Genomic DNA, 23632 nt, shown 5'->3' on the forward strand with positions numbered 1-23632 from the left:
AATGTCTTTATAAAATAAACAAATATTTAAGCTGAAGCATAAATAAAACAACAACTACTGTACACAGTAGGATTCGCTGCATGTGCGCTGCAGGGTCTTCTGGCAACACAGAGCTGCCCGTGGATGCCTGTCTGTAAATCATGCCAGGGAAAAATAAATCCGCGAACCCACGCGCGTATCGGCCGATGCCGATACAAGTAAAAAACTCAAATATCGGCCCGATATATCGGCCAGCCGATGTATCGGTCTATCCTTAGATGGGATTAAAAAACTAGGGCCATACTCGACTGAAAATAATGTGTGTTGAATCAGATTTGGCTGTTCTATAGAAAATTTGACTATTTGTTCCCCTTTTCCATATGGAGTTTGAGAGTGTGAGTCATTAGGATATGTCGTCTGGGAACCATGAATGTCAGAATTATGTGCCAGTCAAAAACTTCAGGACTCATCCTCTGAGGAACATGAATATCTAGATCAAATTTTATGGCAAACCATGGCAGAAGTTCAGATATTTCAGTCTGGACTTTGGCTAGCACGGTATCAGATTTTTACTACTTGATTATTAAAGAGTTCACGATAACAATACTGTCACATCTATAGATATTTTGAAATGGATGAATTAATAATAACGCTGTCATTCAAATTCATCTTTAAATTTGTTTATTGAGAATTTTTTCTTTTTTTGGCACATGAATTACACTCAAAATACTAGTGTAGGGAGGTGAAGAGAGAGTCTGTAACCCCAATTGCACAAAAGCGTACAAGAAGAGCAATTACACTTAATGGATAGTAATAAGAGAACCAGATGGCTCTGGGGGAGGGAGACAAAGTGAGAATGGAAAGAAATGGAATTAATTTAAAAGGTGCTGGATTATTTACATGATATTATCATATGGCTATAATGAACATGATATTAATGTTTTAATTTTAAGTATTGTGGTTACTGCACTTTTTTCATGCAATTAACTCATGTCAGTTTTTTCCCAACTGTTGCTTTTGCCATCAGTACTTTCAAACAAAACATGAATATTACCTGGCCCAAAAAAAAAATGGTGTAATTTTTCTGGATGAAAATAAAGGCATTAATCAATCACATTGCATAATATGGACATCATGTCACAACATCATGACAATGGCGGACCTGTTGCGACTGTCACAAATTCATAATCCAGTGATGCAGAAGAAGCTGACGTTAATGTTTATTTACTACAAAAAATCAAGATGGTAATCAAGAAATCAAATTAGTAGGGTCTAAAATTTGTACCCACAGTGGCTCTCCACATTCCGAGGTAAAACCTGAGCGTGTGTACGCGTGTGCTCTGGGCAGGTGAAGCCCTCTTCTGCCTCCATATATCTCACACACAACATTGCTTTCTCTCTCTTCCTTTGTTTGTCATTCCCTGACATCTCTCCTGTAGGCCTACATTACCTTTCTGGCTCACTGTCTCTCTCCTTTCTTTTGCCTCTTGCTCCAGGGAGCCACCCACACCAATTGGCAGACAGCGTATGATCTTCTTACACACACACACACACACACACACACACACACACACACACTCACCTACACCATATAGTGCAGATGACTGCAAGCTGAAAGTACCATCTTGTGTGTGTGTGTATATATACACCAAGTCCAGAAGGCCCTTGAAATATGCACAGCAGTCCCATGCATAATACATGGGCACAGCAGGAGAAAAGAACTTGTGAGCCGAGTGGATCTCCACCTCTCCATCTCTCCACTCCACCCCTCCCCTCCTCCTCTCTTCTTTCCCCTCTCTCCATCACACTGTCTGCTGCTGCTGTGCATATGTTTTAAATAACAACTGTCTCTCAGGGTCATTTGTGGGTCAGAAATTATGATGGAGGGAACGCAGAGGGCTGGAGAGATAGATAGATAGATGGCAGCAGGGGAAGGGAATGAGGCGAGACTGCACGGTCACAAAGAAATACGGGCATTTTTATGCTTTGCAGAAGAATAGCAGAGGAACGTAATATGAACAGAAAGGAGACGAATGATTCACTGTTTTCAGTCAGCTGAAGCCTGACCACCCAGCAGTTTCAGTAGAGTCAGTGAATGTACAAGCTGACTGTCAAAAGGTCTGACAAGCTGCCGAAAACCACAGGATGTTAAGCTGTGGTAACCTACCAGTGGTTTCATCGTTTACCTCCAGAAAGTGAGCGGTAATGTTCCGAGAAAGCAACCGTGGCACTGACAATGCACAAAATCTAAAGCCACTGATTCAGAGACTGGAGAAGCTGCTTTAAAGGGATACTTTGCCGATTTTCAACTGGTTTTGTATCATAACAATGTGGGTACTATGTGTAAATGAACTACGGTACACTTCCCTCTATCTTTCCGGTGCGTAGACGTCCCTGCTCATCTCCCAGCTCAAATCTTTTCCCTGGCTCTAGGGCTGTTACTTGAACATTAGATTGTACTTCCTCATCTTTGCATGACCGCTGCCACCACAGACACAAAGAGTACAGAAGCAGATCAAGAGAGCGAGACAACCCTCTCTCTCTTTCTCTCTCTCAAACTCAGACCAAACTCAGATCAAACATTAAAACTAGGCAGTGATGTTCAAACATAAACCAAGATTCTTTTCCTGTAATGTCTGTTTCTCACCTAAAACGTCTTCAGAACCATATTTTAGTGCACTGTTTAGCTATAATGGGAGAGTTTGCAAGCAAAAAGTTGGCACCATACTTTCTTACGTTTCCTGCATTGTAAAAAAAATAGAATTATGATGCCTATTTCTTGCCTGAAAGGTTTTTCAGACATGTTTTGTCTGGTCATATGGCACCAATGTCAAATGTCTTCCCACTGCACAGTTTTATAAAAAAAAGAAAGAAAAGAAAGAAAGACCATCTTTCAGCAGTTAAATACTGCTTTAAAATATTTTGAGTTGTTATGTGCATGTGGTTCCTCTCTTTTTTAATTTAACCTTTGAAAACAATACTCAGCATTATCATTAAGGATATCCCAATCAAGTTTTATTGGCCCTGATTCTAATCCAGGTCCTTTAATATTAGGTATCTGCCAATACCAAGTCCAAACCAAAACTTATATTTAGCGGTCCACCGATTTATAGTTTTAGTCTGGCAAATTAATCGGCCAATAAGAGGTTTTACAAACTATCTTCATTGGTAGAACTTGCCTCCAATTGTGGTCGATGGCTGCACAGCCTTAACCAGTCACGTGGGGGCATACATCACCGACTGGGGCTGAGGAGGGGAGGATTGTGTAAGAACGAGCAAAAAGGAGCTTCATCAGTGGGAACAGCTCCACACAAAGCAGGCCCCCTCTGCTGTATCCACCTGTATTGTTTTTAATTTTAACTTGTATTTACATGACATTTTGCCTGGACAGCGACTGCTGATCCAGCACTGTAACACGATTAGCGCTACAGTAAAAGTCCATGAGTCCGTGACTAATGCCATCATTTTCTGTTTAAAATTAAGAGTCCTCGTTCCAAAATAAAAGCCCTCTAGTGTTTCATATACAGTCCAGCCATACACTAGGTTTTGACCTTGTCTTGTTTTTTTGTTTTATGAATTATTGAGAAAGATTTACAAAATATCTCTGATCACTGTTTTGCATGTAAGCTCCATACACACTGTTACAGTAATGCCACTGTGAGAATCTCAGGTTGACTTCAAGGAAAATGAATAGCTCAAAAAATATAGCATCACTCCCATCTAGATTTTTCACTGTTAGTTTGATAATCAGTTCCAAATGTATTTATGAGTTACTCTAATACTGATGTTCAGTTCCAGATTTACAGTATATATTTATTTAGTTATTTATTACTCTGACTTTGATATTCAGGTAATGGCTTCTCCCTGTTTGAAATTCTGGCTATCAAATCAGCCTTTAAAAATGCAGCATTGATGAATCTCTACTTACATATACCAAAATGTTGATTAATGTAATTTGACACACTGAAATAATAGCTGTATCCTTCTAAATCTGAACCACCTTATTACTCACAAACTACTTGATCAAAATACTAAAAGCCCTGGTTAAAATGTTAAGATGAAAAGTTTAACTGAAAGAATGTGACTCCTGAAATTGAAAAGTGATCTGCTACGGAAAACACACATCGCTGTGACCACAGACCACAAACAAGTTTAGTTTTGGCCTGCCATCAACTTGCTCACGGAATTAATGTTAATTAACGACAGCTGATATGACCTGCCGCAGAAGATGTCTGTCATATTAACCGCTGAAATCGACAGTCTGCGCCAACTAAAAATGAGAAGCTGCTGTTTTGTACACTGATCTTTGCTAATGAGAAAGGGATTCATTACTGTCACAGTTTAGTGAATTTTTGCCAACTCAAGTGTCAGAACCGAGTCAATCACTGGTTTGCAACCTAATCATTTTTCACATTCACACACTCTAATTTTCACTCCCACTTGCACTCCGGCTGCAACACTAGCAGGCTGAGGTGGACAAAACACAGAAGAGTTCAGTAAAGGAAGGATCGATTCTGATCGACTTTATTTTAGCTGACAAGATCCAGTACACTGTGCCTAGATCGGCCCAGATACTGCTCCTTAGGGTCAGCTTGGGATTCTCTAATTATCATTATTTCATCAATGCACCTTATCTAGAATTATGAGAAATACTTTATTTGTCACGTCTTCTGCCAGGAACACTACAGTCCAGTGCACCTGCACAGCAACCATCCCTCACTAAACTCCTATTACAGCTGACATGACTCACGTTTTACCTTAAATCATTGGCCTTAATCATCATCTGTGGAGTTAAAACAAAAGATTTGTATAAAGTCAAAGAAACAAAAAGTGTGAATCCTGGTCCTACAACAGTTCAGTTATAAATAAGTAGAAAAAAACTATAAAGCAACAACAGAGAGTCTCTTCTTGATGGCTGCTGACAGCGCTGTTGAAATGGCACTGTAGCAGCAAGTAGAAACAGAAACAGGGAGTGCATTGTGCTGCTGCACCCTCCAACAGTTGGGTTTGAAGTTAGGAAAATTTTGAGACAAGACTAACTTTGTAAAAATGTGTACCCTGCCAGCCTCGGTATACAAAGAGGCAGTGGAAAAAGGCAAATGATGTTTGATTCGGGGACTCCATGACTGATGATCTGAATCATCTACGTTTAGAAGCCACCCCTAATTTTGGCTGAGTGAATAGAATAAAAGTGAATGTGATGTAGGCTATGTGTCTTTGTTAGGGAATGTATGTAGTATAATTCTATTGCTGCTTTGTAAAACTTGTAAATCTAATTTTAACCTACATTTTACTGCAGGCTTTTTTCCTCTGATTTTTGTTTCATGTGATTTACACTAATTTGTATGTTGTATGAATTCTCCTTTTAACACACAATTTTACTTATGCACGCTAAGAAGCTGTTGAGCTAGCATCAGACTACAGGAGTTCTAAAATCCTAACTGATTTTGAAATCGGATAACCTCGTACATGGACACACTATAAGATTTGAAAATTATGGCACATCACAGGATATTACTAAGATTATCATGAGGGAGCATGCATGCACCAGATGTAAGCGGATGTAAACAAAGGTGAGACTGACGTGGTGCGACAGCTTGCTGTAATGTTAGCAATGCTTTGTAGTGAGAAAAAAGATGAAGGCTAAACTAGTCTGTATGAGAGAATGACTGGAGAAAGCAGTCAGCACAGACTGTCTATTCTTCAGCGAGATCTAGAGGTGAGATTTTAATAGTCAGCTTTAATATCTGTCAACAGTAGTATGCTAGCTAAAGTTGGGGTAAAAGGCTGGACCGTTTACCACTGCTTGGTAACACCATCAGCTGCTCCGTACTGATGTAATCATATCTGTAATCATCTAAATGTTAAATATCAAACATGTTTAAAATTATCAGGGCAGCCCCGATGAGTCTGTGAGCAGTTCCGGAGGTTGAAAACTGGATCAGTAAACCTCTCGCAGGGCTCGAAATTGTGACCATTTTGGTCGTATATGCGACCAAAATTTCATCTGTGCAACCTCAAAATATAATTGGGAGCACTGGTGCGAGTGTAAATAATTCTTCTGGTGCGACTATTTTCCCAGGCTTCACTCTACCTCCTGAGCTGACAGTGACCAATCAAACGTGAGCTTGACCTTTAATGCTGATTTTAGATTAGTTATTAGCCTCAAATCACTCCATGACCGCAGCACTTCTGTCACTCAGGGCTAACTAGAAGCCGAAGCTAATTCATGCCGGAAAGAAGAGAAAATGAAGAGAACGCTGAAATACTTTTCAGAAAAAACACCACTGAACCACCACTGAACTAGCCTGGTGAAACCATCCTAATCTTGCGAGCTCATGTTCTATTTCGCTCCGCAGATCAGTCTGGCCATGCAATCATAAAGGCGCTTCTTTAAAAGCAGAACAAACGGCTGCACTGAAAGCTTTTATTGAAAAAAAGTCCTTCCTACAGGGTTTGGTAAAAGTTTAATTTACCAACTGGGTCTGCTGATCAGGAAAAAGATGGGACTCAGTGAAAACCCAGTGGCTATTGTTGTTTCTCCTCTAGTTGCTCTCATGGAGGAGCAGGTCAGGGAAGCGACCAAGCTGGGAATCACAGCCATGCAACTCGGAGTCCACAGTGAGGAGGAAACCCGCAAAGATGGCAACACTCTTTCCCAGACATCATTACAGCTCATCTCCGCTGCAGCTTGCTGGTCTGTTTACAGTGGCGATGTGCTAGCCTACGTCACATGTTTCGTTTACTCTGATTGGTTTTCCGTCTTTCTAATCGCGTGAAGGTGCACTTTGAGTGACAGCTGTTGATACCGCCCCTCAGGAATAGAGGAAACGTACACTCCGTGTCCAGACCCATTTGCGTTTTGCAAAATGGGTCTGGCAACGCCAGGCTACCACTTAACACCACTGTGAATGAAAGAGAAACCTTAAATGATGATAATACTGAATCATCATCATCATCATCATCGTCATCGTCATCTAAGGTTTCTCTTTCATTCACAGTGGTGTTCAGTGGTTCAGTGGTGTTTTTTTCTAAAAATGTCTTCAACTGAAAAAGTTGTTAAAGATAAGTGTACTATACACATACAATGTGATGTATACAGTATAATGTCGACTTTTTGCAATAAAAAAAATTGATTACACTGTTGGTGCTTCTTATATTATGGTGGGTGCTCCCAAAATTTTGCTGGTCCTCCTAACATTTTGAAGTTAGGAGGACCCGTGCTACCATGTAAAAAAGTTAATTTCAAGCCCTGTCTCATATTACCAGATAACCTGGGCTGGACACTGTAACTGACAAAAGTCCCAGACAAGATTTCTCCTATGACTGTCAAGATGGGTAAATTGGGAAATCATCCCAAAACTCCTGAAGTCTGAGCCCAACTTTACTCACTTGTTCTTGGAGTTTTCAATCATATTACACAGCCTTCATCGGCAGATGACGATTACTCAGTTGTCATGGAACTGCAGATGTTCAGAATAATGTTAAACATGTCAACTAAGCAAAACCTATTTGCTGATGCAGACTGTGTGAAAAAATTGAAAACTGGCACTAAGTTGTGAGTGGACCTTGAGGGAAGATTGTTTTGTCCACAGCAGTTTTCAGGGTCAAGAATGAACTGTCAAGCTAAGAGGTTGTTCCAACTGCATGCAGATCAAGCAAAGACAAAGTAAATGGAAAATGAGCACCAAAGCTAAAATAATACAACAGTAAAGACAGTGACACACAGTGAATGATTTTCTAAACCATCAGAGGTGAACATGGACAAACAAACAAATGAACAGACTTACGATGAGCTGTTTGAGGCCTGTAAAGGACTGTTCCACAGAGCTGGCAGTCAGGACCTGGCGCTTCATTGCTGCTGGTTCTCCAAGGAAACGAAGCATTAAGTCTTTTACAGCGTCGCCCTGCAGCAAAGTACACACACAGAAATTTAACATCATGTAAAAGACCATAATGGAAGTGTACAAGTAAGAGACCTGAGATTTGTCATGCTGGTATTTACACTAAGGAACCTAAGTACTACCTGCAGGATTTAAAAACATCAGATCAGTACTTAGTCTATGTTAAATGAGTTGAATTGGGCCAAAGAAAAAAAAAACTCGATCTGGACATCCCTAGATTTGGACAGAATTACAATCAATAAAACAATGTTCAGCCCAAATAGTAACGGAGCAAAAAACAGACTGCAGAAAATGCTCTCTTTAATCCAGCTTTAGAGTGGATCTAATTTGTTTGCTGAAAACTGACTCTTAGTGGGCAAAAACACCAAGATGACGGAAAAAAAATCCTTGATTTTTATTCATTTATTCAAGCAGGCATTCAAACACACTGAGGGGATAATGAACACAATCTAAGCTGGGAGGTGGACGTACATTATAAGATTCAATTGAATAAATAACTGAATTGATGTTTCATCAGGGTTGTTATTACGGATAAATGTTTCTGTTGAAGGAGCTCAGAGGATGTTTATGAGAAATAACATGATATGCTGACACAGGAGGGAAGCAAGGGTGTGTGTATGTGTGCTTATAGACAAGTGGTAAGTGTCTCCCGCTATCTGTTGTGCCAGAGCAGGAGAATACACCCAATGTCATTCTGTGATAGACCAAAGAACTTTGTAGAATGTTAACATTTGTTTAAATCTGAATGATCAAGGTGGAGCTAGAGGCTGATAAAAGTCTTGACATAAGTGATCATAGGTTTTTTAAGGTATCACTGCAATCTTTAAAAAACACAAAATGTGCTTTGTGAGCATTTTCATCTTTAGCATGAAGGTTGTTACCTTGGGTGCTGGCTGCTTTTCATAGAGAACATGTCCAAGCCTTTTGATTAGAGCTGAGAGTTGTTACCGAACCTTAAATCACTAGAGCTGAAACAGTTTATTGATTAATTGATCTGCAGAGCTTCACAAAATTAATCAACAAACATTTTGACAACCGATATGGTTGTTTAATCAAGCAAAATTGGCAAATAGTCGGAGGTTCTAGCGTCTCAAATGTGATGATTTGCTACCTTTCTGTGCTTTACATAAATTTAAATGAAAATGTTTTCAGTTCAGGACGGTTGGTTGAAGAAAACAAAGCCATGGGCTCTCAAAACTTGTGATAGGCACATTTTTTCATATTTTGTGTTGATTACTCTTGGAGCATGCCGCTTACAATCTGGCTCCTGATCATTACCTTTTAATAAATTCCTCAAATTGCTCACATACGCTGTATGCACTACATGTGTGTGTGTGTGTGTAATATATGTATGTATATATATATATATATATATATATATATATATATATATATATATATATATATATATATATGTATGTATGTACAGTACAGGCCAAAAGTTTGGACACACCTTCTCATTCAATGCGTTTTCTTTATTTTCATGACTATTTACATTGTAGATTCTCACTGAAGGCATCAAAACTATGAATGAACACATGTGGAGTTATGTACTTAACAAAGAAAGGTGAAATAACTGAAAACATGTTTTATATTCTAGTTTCTTCAAAATAGCCACCCTTTGCTCTGATTACTGCTTTGCACACTCTTGGCATTCTCTCGATGAGCTTCAAGAGGTAGTCACCTGAAATGGTTTCCACTTCCACTTCAGGTGTGCCTTATCAGGGTTAATTAGTGGAATTTCTTGCTTTATCAATGGGGTTGGGACCATCAGTTGTGTTGTGCAGAAGTCAGGTTAATACATAGCCGACAGCCCTATTGGACAACTGTTAAAATTCATATTATGGCAAGAACCAATCAGCTAACTAAAGAAAAACGAGTGGCCATCATTACTTTAAGAAATGAAGGTCAGTCAGTCCGGAAAATTGCAAAAACTTTAAATGTGTCCCCAAGTGGAGTCGCAAAAACCATCAAGCGCTACAACGAAACTGGCACACATGAGGACCGACCCAGGAAAGGAAGACCAAGAGTCACCTCTGCTTCTGAGGATAAGTTCATCCGAGTCACCAGCCTCAGAAATCGCAAGTTAACAGCAGCTGAGATCAGAGACCAGATGAATGCCACACAGAGTTCTAGCAGCAGACCCATCTCTAGAACAACTGTTAAGAGGAGATTGCGCGAATCAGGCCTTCATGGTCAAATAGCTGCTAGGAAACCACTGCTAAGGAGAGGCAACAAGCAGAAGAGATTTGTTTGGGCCAAGAAACACAAGGAATGGACATTAGACCAGTGGAAATCTGTGCTTTGGTCTGATGAGTCCAAATTTGAGATCTTTGGTTCCAACCGCCGTGTCTTTGTGAGATGCAGAAAAGGTGAACGGATGGATTCCACATGCCTGGTTCCCACTGTGAAGCATGGAGGAGGAGGTGTGATGGTGTGGGGGTGTTTTGCTGGTGACACTGTTGGGGATTTATTCAAAACTGAAGGCACACTGAACCAGCATGGCTACCACAGCATCCTGCAGCGACATGCCATCCCATCCGGTTTGCGTTTAGTTGGACGATCATTTATTTTTCAACAGGACAATGACCCCAAACACACCTCCAGGCTGTGTAAGGGCTATTTGACCAAGAAGGAGAGTGATGGAGTGCTGCGGCAGATGACCTGGCCTCCATAGTCACCGGACCTGAACCCAATCGAGATGGTTTGGGGTGAGCTGGACCGCAGAGTGAAGGCAAAGGGGCCAACAAGTGCTAAACACCTCTGGGAACTCCTTCAAGACTGTTGGAAAACCATTTCAGGTGACTACCTCTTGAAGCTCATTGAGAGAATGCCAAGAGTGTGCAAAGCAGTAATCAGAGCAAAGGGTGGCTATTTTGAAGAAACTAGAATATAAAACATGTTTTCAGTTATTTCACCTTTTTTTGTTAAGTACATAACTCCACATGTGTTCATTCATAGTTTTGATGCCTTCAGTGAGAATCTACAATGTAAATAGTCATGAAAATAAAGAAAACGCATTGAATGAGAAGGTGTGTCCAAACTTTTGGCCTGTACTGTATATATATATATATATATATATATATATATATATATATATCTATATATATATATCTATATATATATATATATATATATATATATATATATATATCTATATATATATATATATATATATGTGTATGTATATATAAATAAAGCAGTAGTATAACTTAAATATCATTGTAAGGATAATAATTCCTGTTTGCTTTTTTCTTCAATTTAAAACAACACATTTTAAATCATACTTTTATTGTATCTAATTCACAACTAAAAATAAGCCGCCTTTATTCATAGACTATATGTTCTCATTGTGTTAAATGACTACTCTAATGATTTAGCTCTGCACTTCCACATATTTGGGAGCCTTGCAAAAGAATATTTTTTTAAAAGCAATACTTGAAAACCAAGCAGCAAAGGCAGAGGTATCCTGAATATCAGTCCACAGTATGATTCAAGCACCAAAGACAATGGATCCTACATTTCCCATGATGCAACACAATGCATCTTTTCATAGATTTTCCAAGTTTGTTGGGCCTGTACAGCAGACCAGCACATAACAGTACTTTGCAAAACATCAAGGCCCTTTTTGGGGGATAAAAAACACAAAGATTCAGTTGCTGTAAATGCAATTTGTTGTGTGTTTGGATTTTAATTTTGACAAATTTGTAAGAATTCATTTCTCATTAAACAAACATTTGTTTTATAGACATGTCTAATTATTTTGTGGCCTTGCCTTATCCTGATTATCTTAATAAATTAAGTTCGATCAGTGTACCCTCATGCCCCTTTAGTCTTGTCTGCAAATAACCAACCTGTTAATAGCCAACTGATAAATAAGATATGATACTGCTATACTGTATAACTGTACTGCAGCAGCCTCCCCCTCGAGTTAGCTATCCATCAGTAGTAACTGTCACAAGCATTATTTAGCCAGTTACCACACTAAGAGTAAATATCTATCTATGTATCTTATGTGCCTCAGATGTCAGTGGGAAAGTCTTAGTTAACCAACTTCATGTCAGCTTTTCAGCATTTTCCCATTTCTGACTTTGGTGAATGGCACTTGATGACGCAATGTTGTTCTGGTGTATGTCTTTCAAACTCCACAAATCTAGTTTGTAATGCAGGCTTTCTGTTAAAAATGTGTGGTCTCAAAGCACAAGCAACTTTTTTCACAGGCTGAGTAGCACTACCCATGATATGTCAAGTGAGTTTCAAATGAAATATTTGTGAAGTACCCTTTGTAAAAAAAAAAAAAAAAAAGGCATTCAACAACTTGACATATGTGGTATGAAAAGCATTTTACTGCCCAAATGCTTGTCCTACCTGAAGATTGTCAAACTTGAGTCCAGGCATGGTGAGTCTGTTGGTCTCTACATAGGCTGGGCTGTACTGCTGGGTGGCTACAGAGATCAACACCTTCCTGGTCTCCTCAGATGGCAGCCAGGCATCATGGCGCCTGTCCACCTCACTCAGGCTCAGCGCTGTCGCAAATGGATCATCACTGCCCGAGAACACTGCTTGGAGCTGACTGAAAGGCTGAGTAGCCGGGGCGGGGGCTTGAGTTGGAGCTGGGGCTGCTTGGGGTGGAGGAGGTTGGGACTTGGAGGTGGCTACAGTAGGGGCAGGGCTAAACACTGAACTAGGGGTGGGAGCACCAGAGTCCAGAGGTCCTCCAGGGGTGGAGATGGAGGAGGAGGTGGAAGAGAGCTGGCGCTCAGGGGTGGGAGCTATGGGCGCTGGGCTGGGACCAGGAGGGATCTCAGCATTTGGGTTTGAAACAGAGATGAAGGAGGAGGGGGCAGTGAAGGAATCAAAGAAATCAGAGGCTGGGTTGACCTGTCCATTGTCAGTGAAGAACTTACTGAGGCTGGGGCTGGGCTGGCACACAAGAGGGGCCGTCAGCTTGCTTGGGGTCACTGCTTCATCGGTTCCTCCACCAGTCCCCATGCTGAAGCTGGGGGACTTGATAAGGGTGGGCTGGAAGCCATCAGGCACCAGAGACTTTGGCTGGGTGCCCTGGCTGAATATGGTGCATACAGGTATAGGTTCTTCCTTTGGGCTTGTCCCTTTAGCTTCTTGTGGTGATGGTTCCCCACTTTTAAGATCAGATGGGCTCTGCGTGTCACCTTGAGGGGAAACACAGGCTGTGACTTGCTCTTGTGTGTTTGTCTGTTCCTTGGAATCCTCATCTAAGTCCTCCACAGCACCACCTTTCTCCTGTTCCTCGATTGAAACTTGAATCTCAGTTGTATTCTGTCCAATTTCATTTTGATCCTCTTTGTCATCTGATGTCTCTGGTGCATTCTCTTCCTCCTCCCCTCCATCCAGAAAGGAGTCAATGGGAGCTACATCATCCTCCTCACTGTTATTAGGTGAGTCAGAAATCATGACGCTCTCCATCATCTGGTCATTGAGCTTGTCCATCAGGCTCTCTGAAGGTGTAGCGCTGCTGTCCTGCGGGGTGGCAAAGTCCCCACCCAAGTCGATGCTGTCCTCCTGGGAAATGATGTTTTCTCTGGAAGGGGTCTGGCTGGTGGCTGGCTCCGGAGGGTCTGGGCCTGGAGTTTCCTTGGTTACATCTTCCACTGTGATGTCCAAGGTGACTGGCCGCTGGGCAGGAGCCTCCCCACTATCCATCTTACTGCTCTTGACAATGTAACACAGCAATAAGACATTATCTTTTGAGTCAATATCAACAGTGATAGACTTATATTCTGTACGTTATTGGACAACACTGTGCAGCAGCACTTCCTGTCATTATAAGCATACGCTATTTATTACAAGCTCTTATCGTCAGCATTGAGCTGTATCTAAAGAGAACGAGTAAGTTTCACGCCTTTTATTCATGCTAAAAGTGCTGTCACGAAAGACCATTAACCCGAGTTACTGGAGAATTGTTGTTGCTTTGGTTCTGGCTATGTTGCTAATGCTACATTAGCCGGTTGACTGTCGTACGCTAACTTAGCTGAGCTGCTAGTTGCAAACGTAAACTACCCGCCTGACTAATATCTGCCCACGTTTTAAAAAAACACGAAACGTACCAACGTCACTGTGCTATTCACTCCACTTCGTGAGGAAAAACCACAAATAAAAACAGAAACACAAACACAGTTATGTTTCTTACCTTGCTGCAGTCTGACAGCTACAACTCTAGTGCGCACGCGCAGACCCAATGAAAGCTCCATGTACTGTATCCCAGAGCAGTCAAAATTCATTCCAACGTCTTTTTTAGTATTCTCGACTTCTTCTACGTACGTTTCAAATCGTACACAACGTTGCAAGACCGACATTACGTAGTATTTTAGTCACACGCTTTCCCCCCAGTTTTTTAATCGCGGAAGTGCAGCTACTATGTTGTGTTTTGTGCAGTACGTAGCACAGTTATATATATTTTTTTCAAGCGCTTCCATTGTGAGACGACGTTCAAAAAAAGATTAGAAATCTCCAACTCTGGCAACAGGCACCGCAGAAAATGGAGGACGACGCTCCTGTTATTTATGGTCTTGAATTTCAGGTACTGTCACACCATTCATTACTATGTAACTGAGGGAAAGCTAGATCTATCAATTCTGTCCTATTTCACTTATTGGTAATTCCTAGCTGTTTCCACATTCAGTTATATTTTATTCTGTTGATAAAAACGTCATTTATGTGAATGGACAGTCATGGTATTTTGTGGCTACTTTGCAGGCACGAGCACTTACTGCCCAGACAGCTGAAACTGATGCCATTCGTTTTCTTGTGGGCACACAGTCATTGAAATTTGACAACCAGGTAAGACAGTTCATGACAGACACTTCATATGCTTTAAATGTGGATGAAAGGAGGGTTAGTTGTCTGCATCAAGAAGCAACAGGCACCCTCTATTCTACTCCTTTAGTCCATAGTAGTAGCCTAGTTTGTGTCCCCATGCAATTGTTTTTATGTGTTTGTCTTTTGATAATAATAGGGAAAAAAGCAGCGTGCGTGTATCCTGCTGTTACTGCATGACCCTTTCATTTTGAGAGATACATGATGCTGCATCTGATCGGCTTAGTAATTATAACAATGGACAAGACCTTATTATACATGGAAAATTTTATATGAAATACATATAAGTAGGGTAAATGCACCTAAACAGAAAACAATCAACCATAGATACAATAAAATATTTAAATGATCTAAAGTGATTATCAATTAAAAACTAGATTGGGGGGCGGCTGAAGCCTTTCTCAGCTGAGATTGGCGAGAGGCAGAGTACACCCTGGACAGGTCACCAGACTATCACAGTGCTGACGCATAGAGACAGACAACCATTCTTGCTCACATTCACACCTACAGCCACTTTAGAGTCATCACTTAACCTAGCCTACCTAGTCTGTGGCATGTTGGAGGAAGCCTGAGTACCCCTGGGCTCCCCCACCCCAGGTACCAACCAGAAACCCTCTTGTTTTGAGGCAATACTGCTAACCACTGCTTCACTGTGTCGCCACTGTATTGGTATTTGTAGGGAACAAGTACAGAGAAACATTGACAGTTGCAGAAGCAGTGTCAGATGTACAGCGCACACGTAACTTAGGCTTATTTACAGCACAAGGTCCTTGATTAGCGTTTATAGTTTGAGTAATCTTTAAAATGACATGTTTAAAATCTTAAGATTAGTACATATAATAATCAAAAACAACAACAACCACAACCACCAACTAGTGTTATCAAATGTATTAATTTATAGATACATATGGATACTGAATATGTGAAACTGTTTCAGTACTCAATTTCCTCAGTATCAATACACCCGTACCAGCTGCCCTTCCTCACTCTATTATACTCACATACGCTTCTCTGCTATTAACAAAGAAAAGAAAAGTCACTGTTGTCATGTTATAGCCTTGTTATATTTACATTTATAATTATCATTTAATAAAAAACTTAAATTGTATGCCCTCAATGTCAATTTTCCCCATTGAATCAAAAACTATACCAAATGTCAATATTTTTCTAGGTATTGTATCAAAGTTAGAAAACCCAGTATTGTATTTACACTAATGACAACTCACATACACCTCTTAAACAGATTAATGAATCAACAAAACAGCACGCCAAACATTTATAGCATTAACCCAAGTACACAAATAATGATTAGCTGGTGTCATGATTACAGTTGTGGTCAAGTTTTAACAAGGACTTGGTTGTTGTGGAAAACGTCTTAAAATCCTGCATCTGCTTTGGGCTGTCATGTAGGGAATTCCAGAGGGTTGTGTCTTTAATTGAGAATGCAGTTTTGTAAAGTATTACAGTGTCTAATTATACAGTTTTCTTCCGAATTACTTAAGGTATTAGAAGCAGTATGGTGAAGTTTAGTGATGAACTTGTTGAAAGTGGGTGGAGCTAGATGGTGGAGACGTTTAAATGTAAATGTGAGGTTTGAGTAATGAATGACATCATCAAAAGTGAGAAGATTATACCTCTTTAGTATGTTGCAGTAATGACATCTTGGTGGTTTCTTGTCCAGACTTTTGATAGCTTGCTTGGAATGGGGTAGTGGTAGTAGTTAAAGGCAGAGACTGAAGCCTGAGACCAAGAGGTTATGCAGTGTGAGAGATGAGAAAAAAAACCATTGCATGCATACTTATAAGATCTTTATTAAATGGTAAGCAGTGTCTAACTTGCCTAAAGGTGTGAAGAGTAGCCCAAACATTTTTTCTACCACCTTTTTTGTGTTCATCAAACTTTAGCTGAGAGTCTAAAACAATGCCAAGATAATTTTTTTTTTTTTTTAGTTTTCAGTTTGCTCATGAGATCTCAAGTTAAAAAGAAAGGGATTGTGTTCTTTTAAGTATGAAAATAAAAAGCTGCTTTTTAATCAATTGCATATGGTTACATTTTTATTTACACTAGTATAACATGTAACATAGTGATAAAAGTCAAAGAAATTTTGACAGGATGAAATAAAGTCACGAATAACTTTCTCCAAGTCAGAGGCAGACAGGCTTGTTTTAGAATTTCTGTTAAATGTTAAAAGCATGACCAAATAACCTCTTGTATTGCATTTCATTTTTAAAATTCAGATGAGAGTCAAAGATGACTCTTACATTTCTGCACGGGAGCATGATATTGGCCTGCATGATGACATAAATTTGGAGGGGCCAATTAAAAAAAATGCCCAACCCTCACTGAGTCGGAGGAAGTTTGGAGAAGTTAAACACTTAATTTTGGCTTAAAACCTAAGACCTCAACCTTAGATCCAGATTTCATTTGTGGTTGCCTTTGACTTTTCTCAAGGCAATCAGGATTTGAGTGCAGAAAGGGTGAGCTCTGTTTTTTAGGGGGGTTTCATACAATACGGCTTAGTCCTGCAAATTAAAAAAAAAAAAGGAAAAAAAAAGAGTGGTTACAAATGCTTGAATAGACCCCAAAGATCCGAAAAGGTCAAGTTTTTATATGGTATTTTTGTTTCCCTGGGGTGTGGATATAAAAAGATGGCAGTCCAATTCTTCTTGTCTCAAGGATACTTTATTTCTTAAGACATTTTTTCATACTGAAGAACAAAGGTTCATGGAAAGATCAGCATATTAACCATAAGCATTAATAACTGCAATATTGGTTCCATTTTGGTTACCTCAGAGAAAATGCTGAAGAACATCTGTATTGACCAGTAAATGTCAAATATTCATGAATTTAATAAATGAAAAACCTTGACATGACTGACAAGTGTAGTATTTACAAATGGGCAATTTTGTTAACCTTGTATTGCTGGTGATCTGTATCTCATTAATTTCCTTTTTCATTCATACTATTCATTACCAGTCCTAAAGCAACACTAGCCAGGGTTGCCAATAATTGCATATTTCATTGTAATTAGTTCCTTTTCTTTGGATGGAAAATAAATTACACATATTGTATTGTATTTTGCTTGGTTTGTTAGATTTAAGATTTGGTATTGTGACGTGTGTGTGTGTGTGTGTGTGTGTGTGTGTGTGCTTTGGATTTAAGTTTTGGGAATAGAATATTTTGATTACTTTTTGATGACATTTTGATTCATCAAGTTAGTGCTGAATCAATTATAGTGAAAAAAATCAAAACTGTCGATTGAAAGTTAAAGGTATACTATGCAGGATTATCCGTTACTGTTTGTAAACACGCTCACTGGCAAAAGTGAAAGTAAAAGCCAACCCAAGATATCCTTTAGTTGGCGTCTCGTCTAACTGTATTTGCTTTTTTGGCACTGTATCTCTTGAAGGCCTGCTGCTTACGTTCTGGCAGCTGGTCGCTACCTTTTGATACAGCACTGACCTCACCTGAGTGCTGTGGTGGTACACACCCATAAACATTGGGAAAACAGAAAATAAGAGGGCAGAGTCTCACACCACACACTGAGAGTGGGTCATAAGTGATGATGGAGAGAGATTACATTTGTAAGAGTGTGAGAGAGGAGAGATGAACACTGGTATGGGTCATGTGATGCAACTTGACCCTATATTGATATAAACAGTGTTTTCTAAATGCATATCTTGCTTGAAAATATATCTATATAAAGCACATAGTCGTTATATCGCCCACCCCTATCACTTAGACACAGAAACATGGGAAAATAGGGTCCAGGTTGAAAAATACCAAACTCTCCCTTTAAATGTGAGCTTTTTCTTCTTTCTCTCCTCTGATTTGTATTCTTCTAAATTGAATATATGACTTGGACTATAGCAGAAAGAAACAATGTCACCTTGGGATGATTTGTTGTGGTCATTTTTTCAGCTATTTTCCACCATTTCATAGACCAAACCATTAATTCAAATAGAGAATCAACTGAATAATAAATAATCATAGTAATTGCCTGTTACAGCTTTAAATTAATTAATTGTTCTTAACAAAATGTCAGAATATTTTACAAAATGCCCATCACAATTTCTCATGGCCCAAATTGACATCATCCATTTGTTTATTTTGTTCAAAGCACAGTTCACATTTGGGAAGCTGGAACCAGCATCTCAAATGTGAGGTTTGTGGCATTTTTGCTTAATAGAATTATTAAACGGCCTTTATTTTTCCACTTAATTGTTTCCTCTATGAAACACCAGAAAACAGTGAAAAATGTTACCACAGTGAAAGAGAAAGAGAAGCGGTAAATTCTCACATGAGAAGCTGGAACCAGTGAATGTTTATTTATAGCTTGAATATGATAATATTAATATATTAATCACAAATACTATAGCTATGAATTCATTTTTTGTCAACTGATTAATTGTGTCAGAGCTAAGTTGTTCATCAGTTATCAAAATTCATGTGAATGAATTATGTGTTGATTGATAATTCACCTATGAGGTGTTTCAGCACTACTTTGGGACTACAGGTATTGCTCAGGCTCAGTCTGGCCTGCATACATCAGCTGCAACTGGAGGCGATCCTAAAAAGTAGACTGATCTGTTGCATGTGCATCCATGTTGTGTGTATGTCTGCGGTTTCTCTGCGAAAGACTGTATGCCTGAGTGTTGGTCAGGATTTTGTGCTGTGAGTGTGTTTGTAGGAGAAAAAGTGAGGGGGGGTATGTGCATGCATGCACATCTTGCAGAGGTCATTACAGAGACAGATGACAGAAACAGTTGGCTCTAAACGGGGGAGAAATAATTAGCTCTCTGAGAGAGAGAGAGACAGAGAGATAGAGAGAGAGAGAGACAGAGAGAGAGAGAGAGAGAGAGATAGACACAGAGATATATTTCTGCCTTGAAAAAAAAATGAGCCTATTTTCTGGCAGACTTCAGTGTGAAAACGGTCTGGCACTGAATACAGACGTAGTTCAATCCAAGTCTTGTGTAGCGAGTCTAATACAGAGCTTGTTGGGAATGGTGACAATGCATCCCAGTCGATCTGTGTGATTTCTTATTACACTCTGTCAGTAGCTTAATATACTCCTCCTAACACTTTCCTGCATTCTGGCATAAGAGCACAGAGCTGAAACACAAGAAAACCAGAGGCAAACACTGTAAATCTAATCTTAGAACAGTTATTAGATTCATGTAGTAATGTATGCCTATTGCTCATTTATTCATCCGTTTGCTTTAAAGGGACAGTTCACCTCCGAATCAAAAATACATGTTTTTTCCTCTTTTCTCATGTGCTATTTAATTCTCAGCAATGCCTCTCTCTTTCTGGAAATCATGAACCACTAGCTAGCTTCCTTCTGCGCAGAGATAGAGTTAGCAGGTGTAGCTTGGTAGAAAGAAAATAGTTCCTACATAAAACTGCTCACAGCAAGGTCTGTGGATAATTATTGAGTAACCAGGTCATGATTTCTGGAAAGAGACATTGCTGTTGAGTTTTCAGATGTATTTTTTTTGGTGCTTAGCGCACCACAAGGAGAGTGCCATCTAGTTCCATTATGTTGGAGAAAGAGCCATATCTCTAACACTTGGCAACTCACCCCAAAACAATCTAGATCGATAAACAGCAAAACAGGTAAGATTAAAAACATGTATTTTTGATTGGGGGTGAACTGTCCCTTTTAAGACCACTGTAAACTGCGCAGTTCTGTGATGTGTCAGACTAAAGTTGACAGAGAATCGTCAATCCAAAACAAGTACCTTAGATCGTACTGTAAGTGGGGTACCACTACTCCTACGAAATAGATGCTGATTTCTGTATTTAACGTGGATGCTAGATCTGCTTACTTAAGTCAGTGGGCTCTAATTTTGTAGCGGAGCACTGACCGTGTTTTCCTGACTTTGAAAATCTCATATTCTGGTGACCATCTTGGAGCACACAGTTTATCGGTGGGAGGTTAATCCAGGGAAGGCAGCGCAAAGCAAGTCGTTGGTATTTTGGCAGAAAATGTCTTAGCGATGAGAATAGCTGACCCTGCCTGTTTCTGGCGTCAGTCAGCTGCCACTTTGGTTATTTTGTCGCAAACTAATGACTTGGGGCAAATGTGCAGTAATTACAGAATAATGCAGTAAATAAACAACACAGGTTAATACCATCCAACCAATGGACTTACACCTAAAATTAATATGATCGATTCTTATAGTATCTGCTCTCCACAGCTGATTTATACTGTATGAAAGTGATCATATAAACTGCCTCATCAAACTATTTATTATTCTTTCTTTCTTTTATTATCATACTAATAAAAAAGCAGACCATCTGCCTCTGGCTGCAGATTTATGGTGCTCTGTGCTGTTCACATCCTGCCTTTCTACACCATGATTTCCTGGAGAAGCCAATTCTGGATTTGTTGAGTTGTCCTCATCACGTTTTTTACTTGTAATGTCATTATACAAACAAGCATTTAAAACACTGGCTGAGAAGTGAATAATACTGCACCATGGTAACATTCAGAAAAAATATAATTTATTAGGTTTTGAGAATTTTATAAATCTCTCATTTGTAAAATAGATTTTTTTAGTTTGTGAATGGCCTTGCCTCAGAACTAGTCATATTTTAAATATAACGGAGCCACAATGAGGGGAGCAGCTGGTGGAGACTGCAAACCAGCAAAACGCAAAAACCTAACTGTGTTCACTCTGTCTTTGAGTGTGGCCATTCAGAACAGCCTTAAATGTATTTGACTTTTAAAGATGTTGGACAGCATGTTGTACAAATAAGCATTACCTGGCACTAACTCTTAAACCCGTCCACTGACTGCAAATTGAGAGCTTTGGCAACCAAACACAGCCTGCCAGGCCTTAGTAAACAAAGTGTTTGTCTAATGGACAAACAGCATCACAGACCCCTCTCCGATATCAACTTTTGTTAACTTTCTGAAGCAATCGGACAATCACGCACTGTTTACACACCAACAGGCTAGGTGTATAAAGATGTGAAAGTAGGCAGTGTTTGAAAAGCTCTCTCAAACTCTCTTTATAAAAAAATCTTAAGAAAACGTCCTTTGTTACTCTTTGTGTATACGATTGATTGCAAAACCATGTAAAGACACTGTTCCCAATTGTGTGCTGCTGTTTCCACTGGTGTAATTAATCACTCTTGCTCAAAGACCAAGCCCCCAGGAACAGTGGCAGGCTTTAACACAGATTTGACATAGTGGCCGAAGTGTAGAAGTACAACTTCTGGGTCCGTCATGTGAAGCCATCGGGCCCCAAACTGCTCTAACCAATAGACTTACATTATGAAAAAGCTGTCTGTAAATCAGTTGCTAATTTTTCTTTGGAGCATCACAACCTTGCGAAATGTCAGAAATCCAAATATTAAACTTTTGGCCCAGTCAACATTTTGAAATTATAGAAGAGCCACATGATTAAATTTTATTAAATCATTTATATAATTTTTCCCTAATCAAGTTAGCAGAGGGCTAAACCAGAAGTAGCCTTGTCAGGCATTAGGCCTCAGTGATGCGTTTGTGTAGTGCTTGCGAACGGTCGCTGTTTACTTGCATTTTCATTTCAGCGAGCATGTTAACAGGTTAGAGCATTCACACCGCATCCATTCTGTGCGCTGCTCGAGTCTCACTGCTTTTGCGAGCAAGCTCGAAAATAAAAGAGACGCCGATTTTTTGCGAGTTTGCATGTGTTGTGACCTCTCTCGGCCACCGTAGACATCTCCCCCTTGACCAAGCGAGACATGATAGGCACGTTTCATGTACTTACCCATTTGTAGTGCTAAATAATAATTCTCCAAGCGTTGGAATAATCACTGGCGCGCGAACCTGTCCAACCTGGGCCTTGGGTCCAAACTCACTTCTTCTTTGGGGTTTATTGGAGATTTGCAAACACAGTGCACTACCGCCACCAACTGTTTGGGTGTGGTTTGTATTTTGATGGGACAGCAGCAGCCGCTGCGCGACGTGTCTGTTTGTCTTTGGTGTGAATACACGTGTGCTGCCGCTATGCTAGTGGACCGCTTCGCATGGCTTGCAGTGTAAATTAGGCCTAGTCTCTAAGGGATTTGCTGTATGGGGCTTTGGATGTGGAAGATCTGGATAATTTTATTCACAGGCAGTTGAACTTTTTGTCTTCATATACCACTGAGTAACTTTCATAAGAATGATCAGGGACCCACCCTGCAAAAGACAAGCAAAAGATAAAGAAATCTTTGATTGTATTTGGTTTAACGACAGGCTTGTAATGTGACCATTTGGAACAGGTATAAACACTTTTGCCCGTAGATGTGGTTGACATATTCTATGACCCACTTTGTTTGAAGCTTATCTAAAAGTGTGACTGATACAACAGCCCATGTCTACAAACTAACTTCTTGTAATAGAGCATAAGAGCACACAAAAAACGCAAGTCAACACAAAACTGTAAACTCCATTTATATCAGTTTTTTAAGGAGGTACACTGATAGCTTTACAGCAAACTCTCTGTTTTGCAGCATTTATGCAACATGAGTATGGGAGTTGCTTGCATATTTTCTTCATGCTCATAGTAGCGCTATGATTCATCATGCATTCATTGCACACTGATATCTCTCTAAACTAATAGACACATCTACAGTAACTCAGTGTGGTATGCAAAGAATCTGCAAGATTGCTGCTATCACATAGTATGTATGTATGTGTGCTGTTACTTGTTGCTGGTGCCTTATTTTTCATTAATGATATGTTGTTTTAAGTTGTGTACTTTGAGAGCAAACAGAATTCAAACCCATGTTGTTAAAAGTTAAAAGTATACTTTTCTGACTCGTGCTTTGTTTTATGACATTATTTTGTTAAAGAGCATTCAAAGCCATAAATTCTAACAGAGATCATTATTCATCTTTTAGGTTTTGCTCTTTGA

The 23632-nt window shown here is 39.6% G+C and overlaps 2 protein-coding genes across 3 annotated transcripts in view; one reads left to right on the forward strand and one right to left on the reverse strand.

Annotated features, from left to right (window-relative positions):
- trappc12 (trafficking protein particle complex subunit 12) overlaps positions 1–14107 on the reverse strand; it is a 52583-nt gene extending 38476 nt beyond the window's left edge. The window contains exons 1-3 of one of the 2 annotated variants that reach the window (XM_033642689.2): positions 14053–14107; positions 12252–13574; positions 7770–7886 (exon numbers count right to left, since the gene is read on the reverse strand). In XM_033642689.2, coding sequence (XP_033498580.2) covers positions 7770–7886; positions 12252–13565 — 1431 coding nt within the window. In that variant the 5' untranslated portion in view covers positions 13566–13574; positions 14053–14107. The remainder of the gene's footprint in view (positions 1–7769; positions 7887–12251; positions 13575–14052) is intronic. The other variant, XM_033642686.2, reaches the window with a different exon arrangement.
- Positions 14108–14253: 146 nt separating this feature from the next.
- The window catches only part of eipr1 (EARP complex and GARP complex interacting protein 1), an 84609-nt gene continuing 75230 nt past the window's right edge, over positions 14254–23632 (forward strand). The window contains exons 1-2 of the mRNA XM_033641933.2: positions 14254–14442; positions 14619–14702. Coding sequence (XP_033497824.1) covers positions 14401–14442; positions 14619–14702 — 126 coding nt within the window. The 5' untranslated portion in view covers positions 14254–14400. The remainder of the gene's footprint in view (positions 14443–14618; positions 14703–23632) is intronic.

Source organism: Epinephelus lanceolatus, chromosome 15 (assembly GCF_041903045.1).
Source record: "Epinephelus lanceolatus isolate andai-2023 chromosome 15, ASM4190304v1, whole genome shotgun sequence".
Lineage (NCBI taxonomy): Eukaryota > Metazoa > Chordata > Actinopteri > Perciformes > Serranidae > Epinephelus > Epinephelus lanceolatus.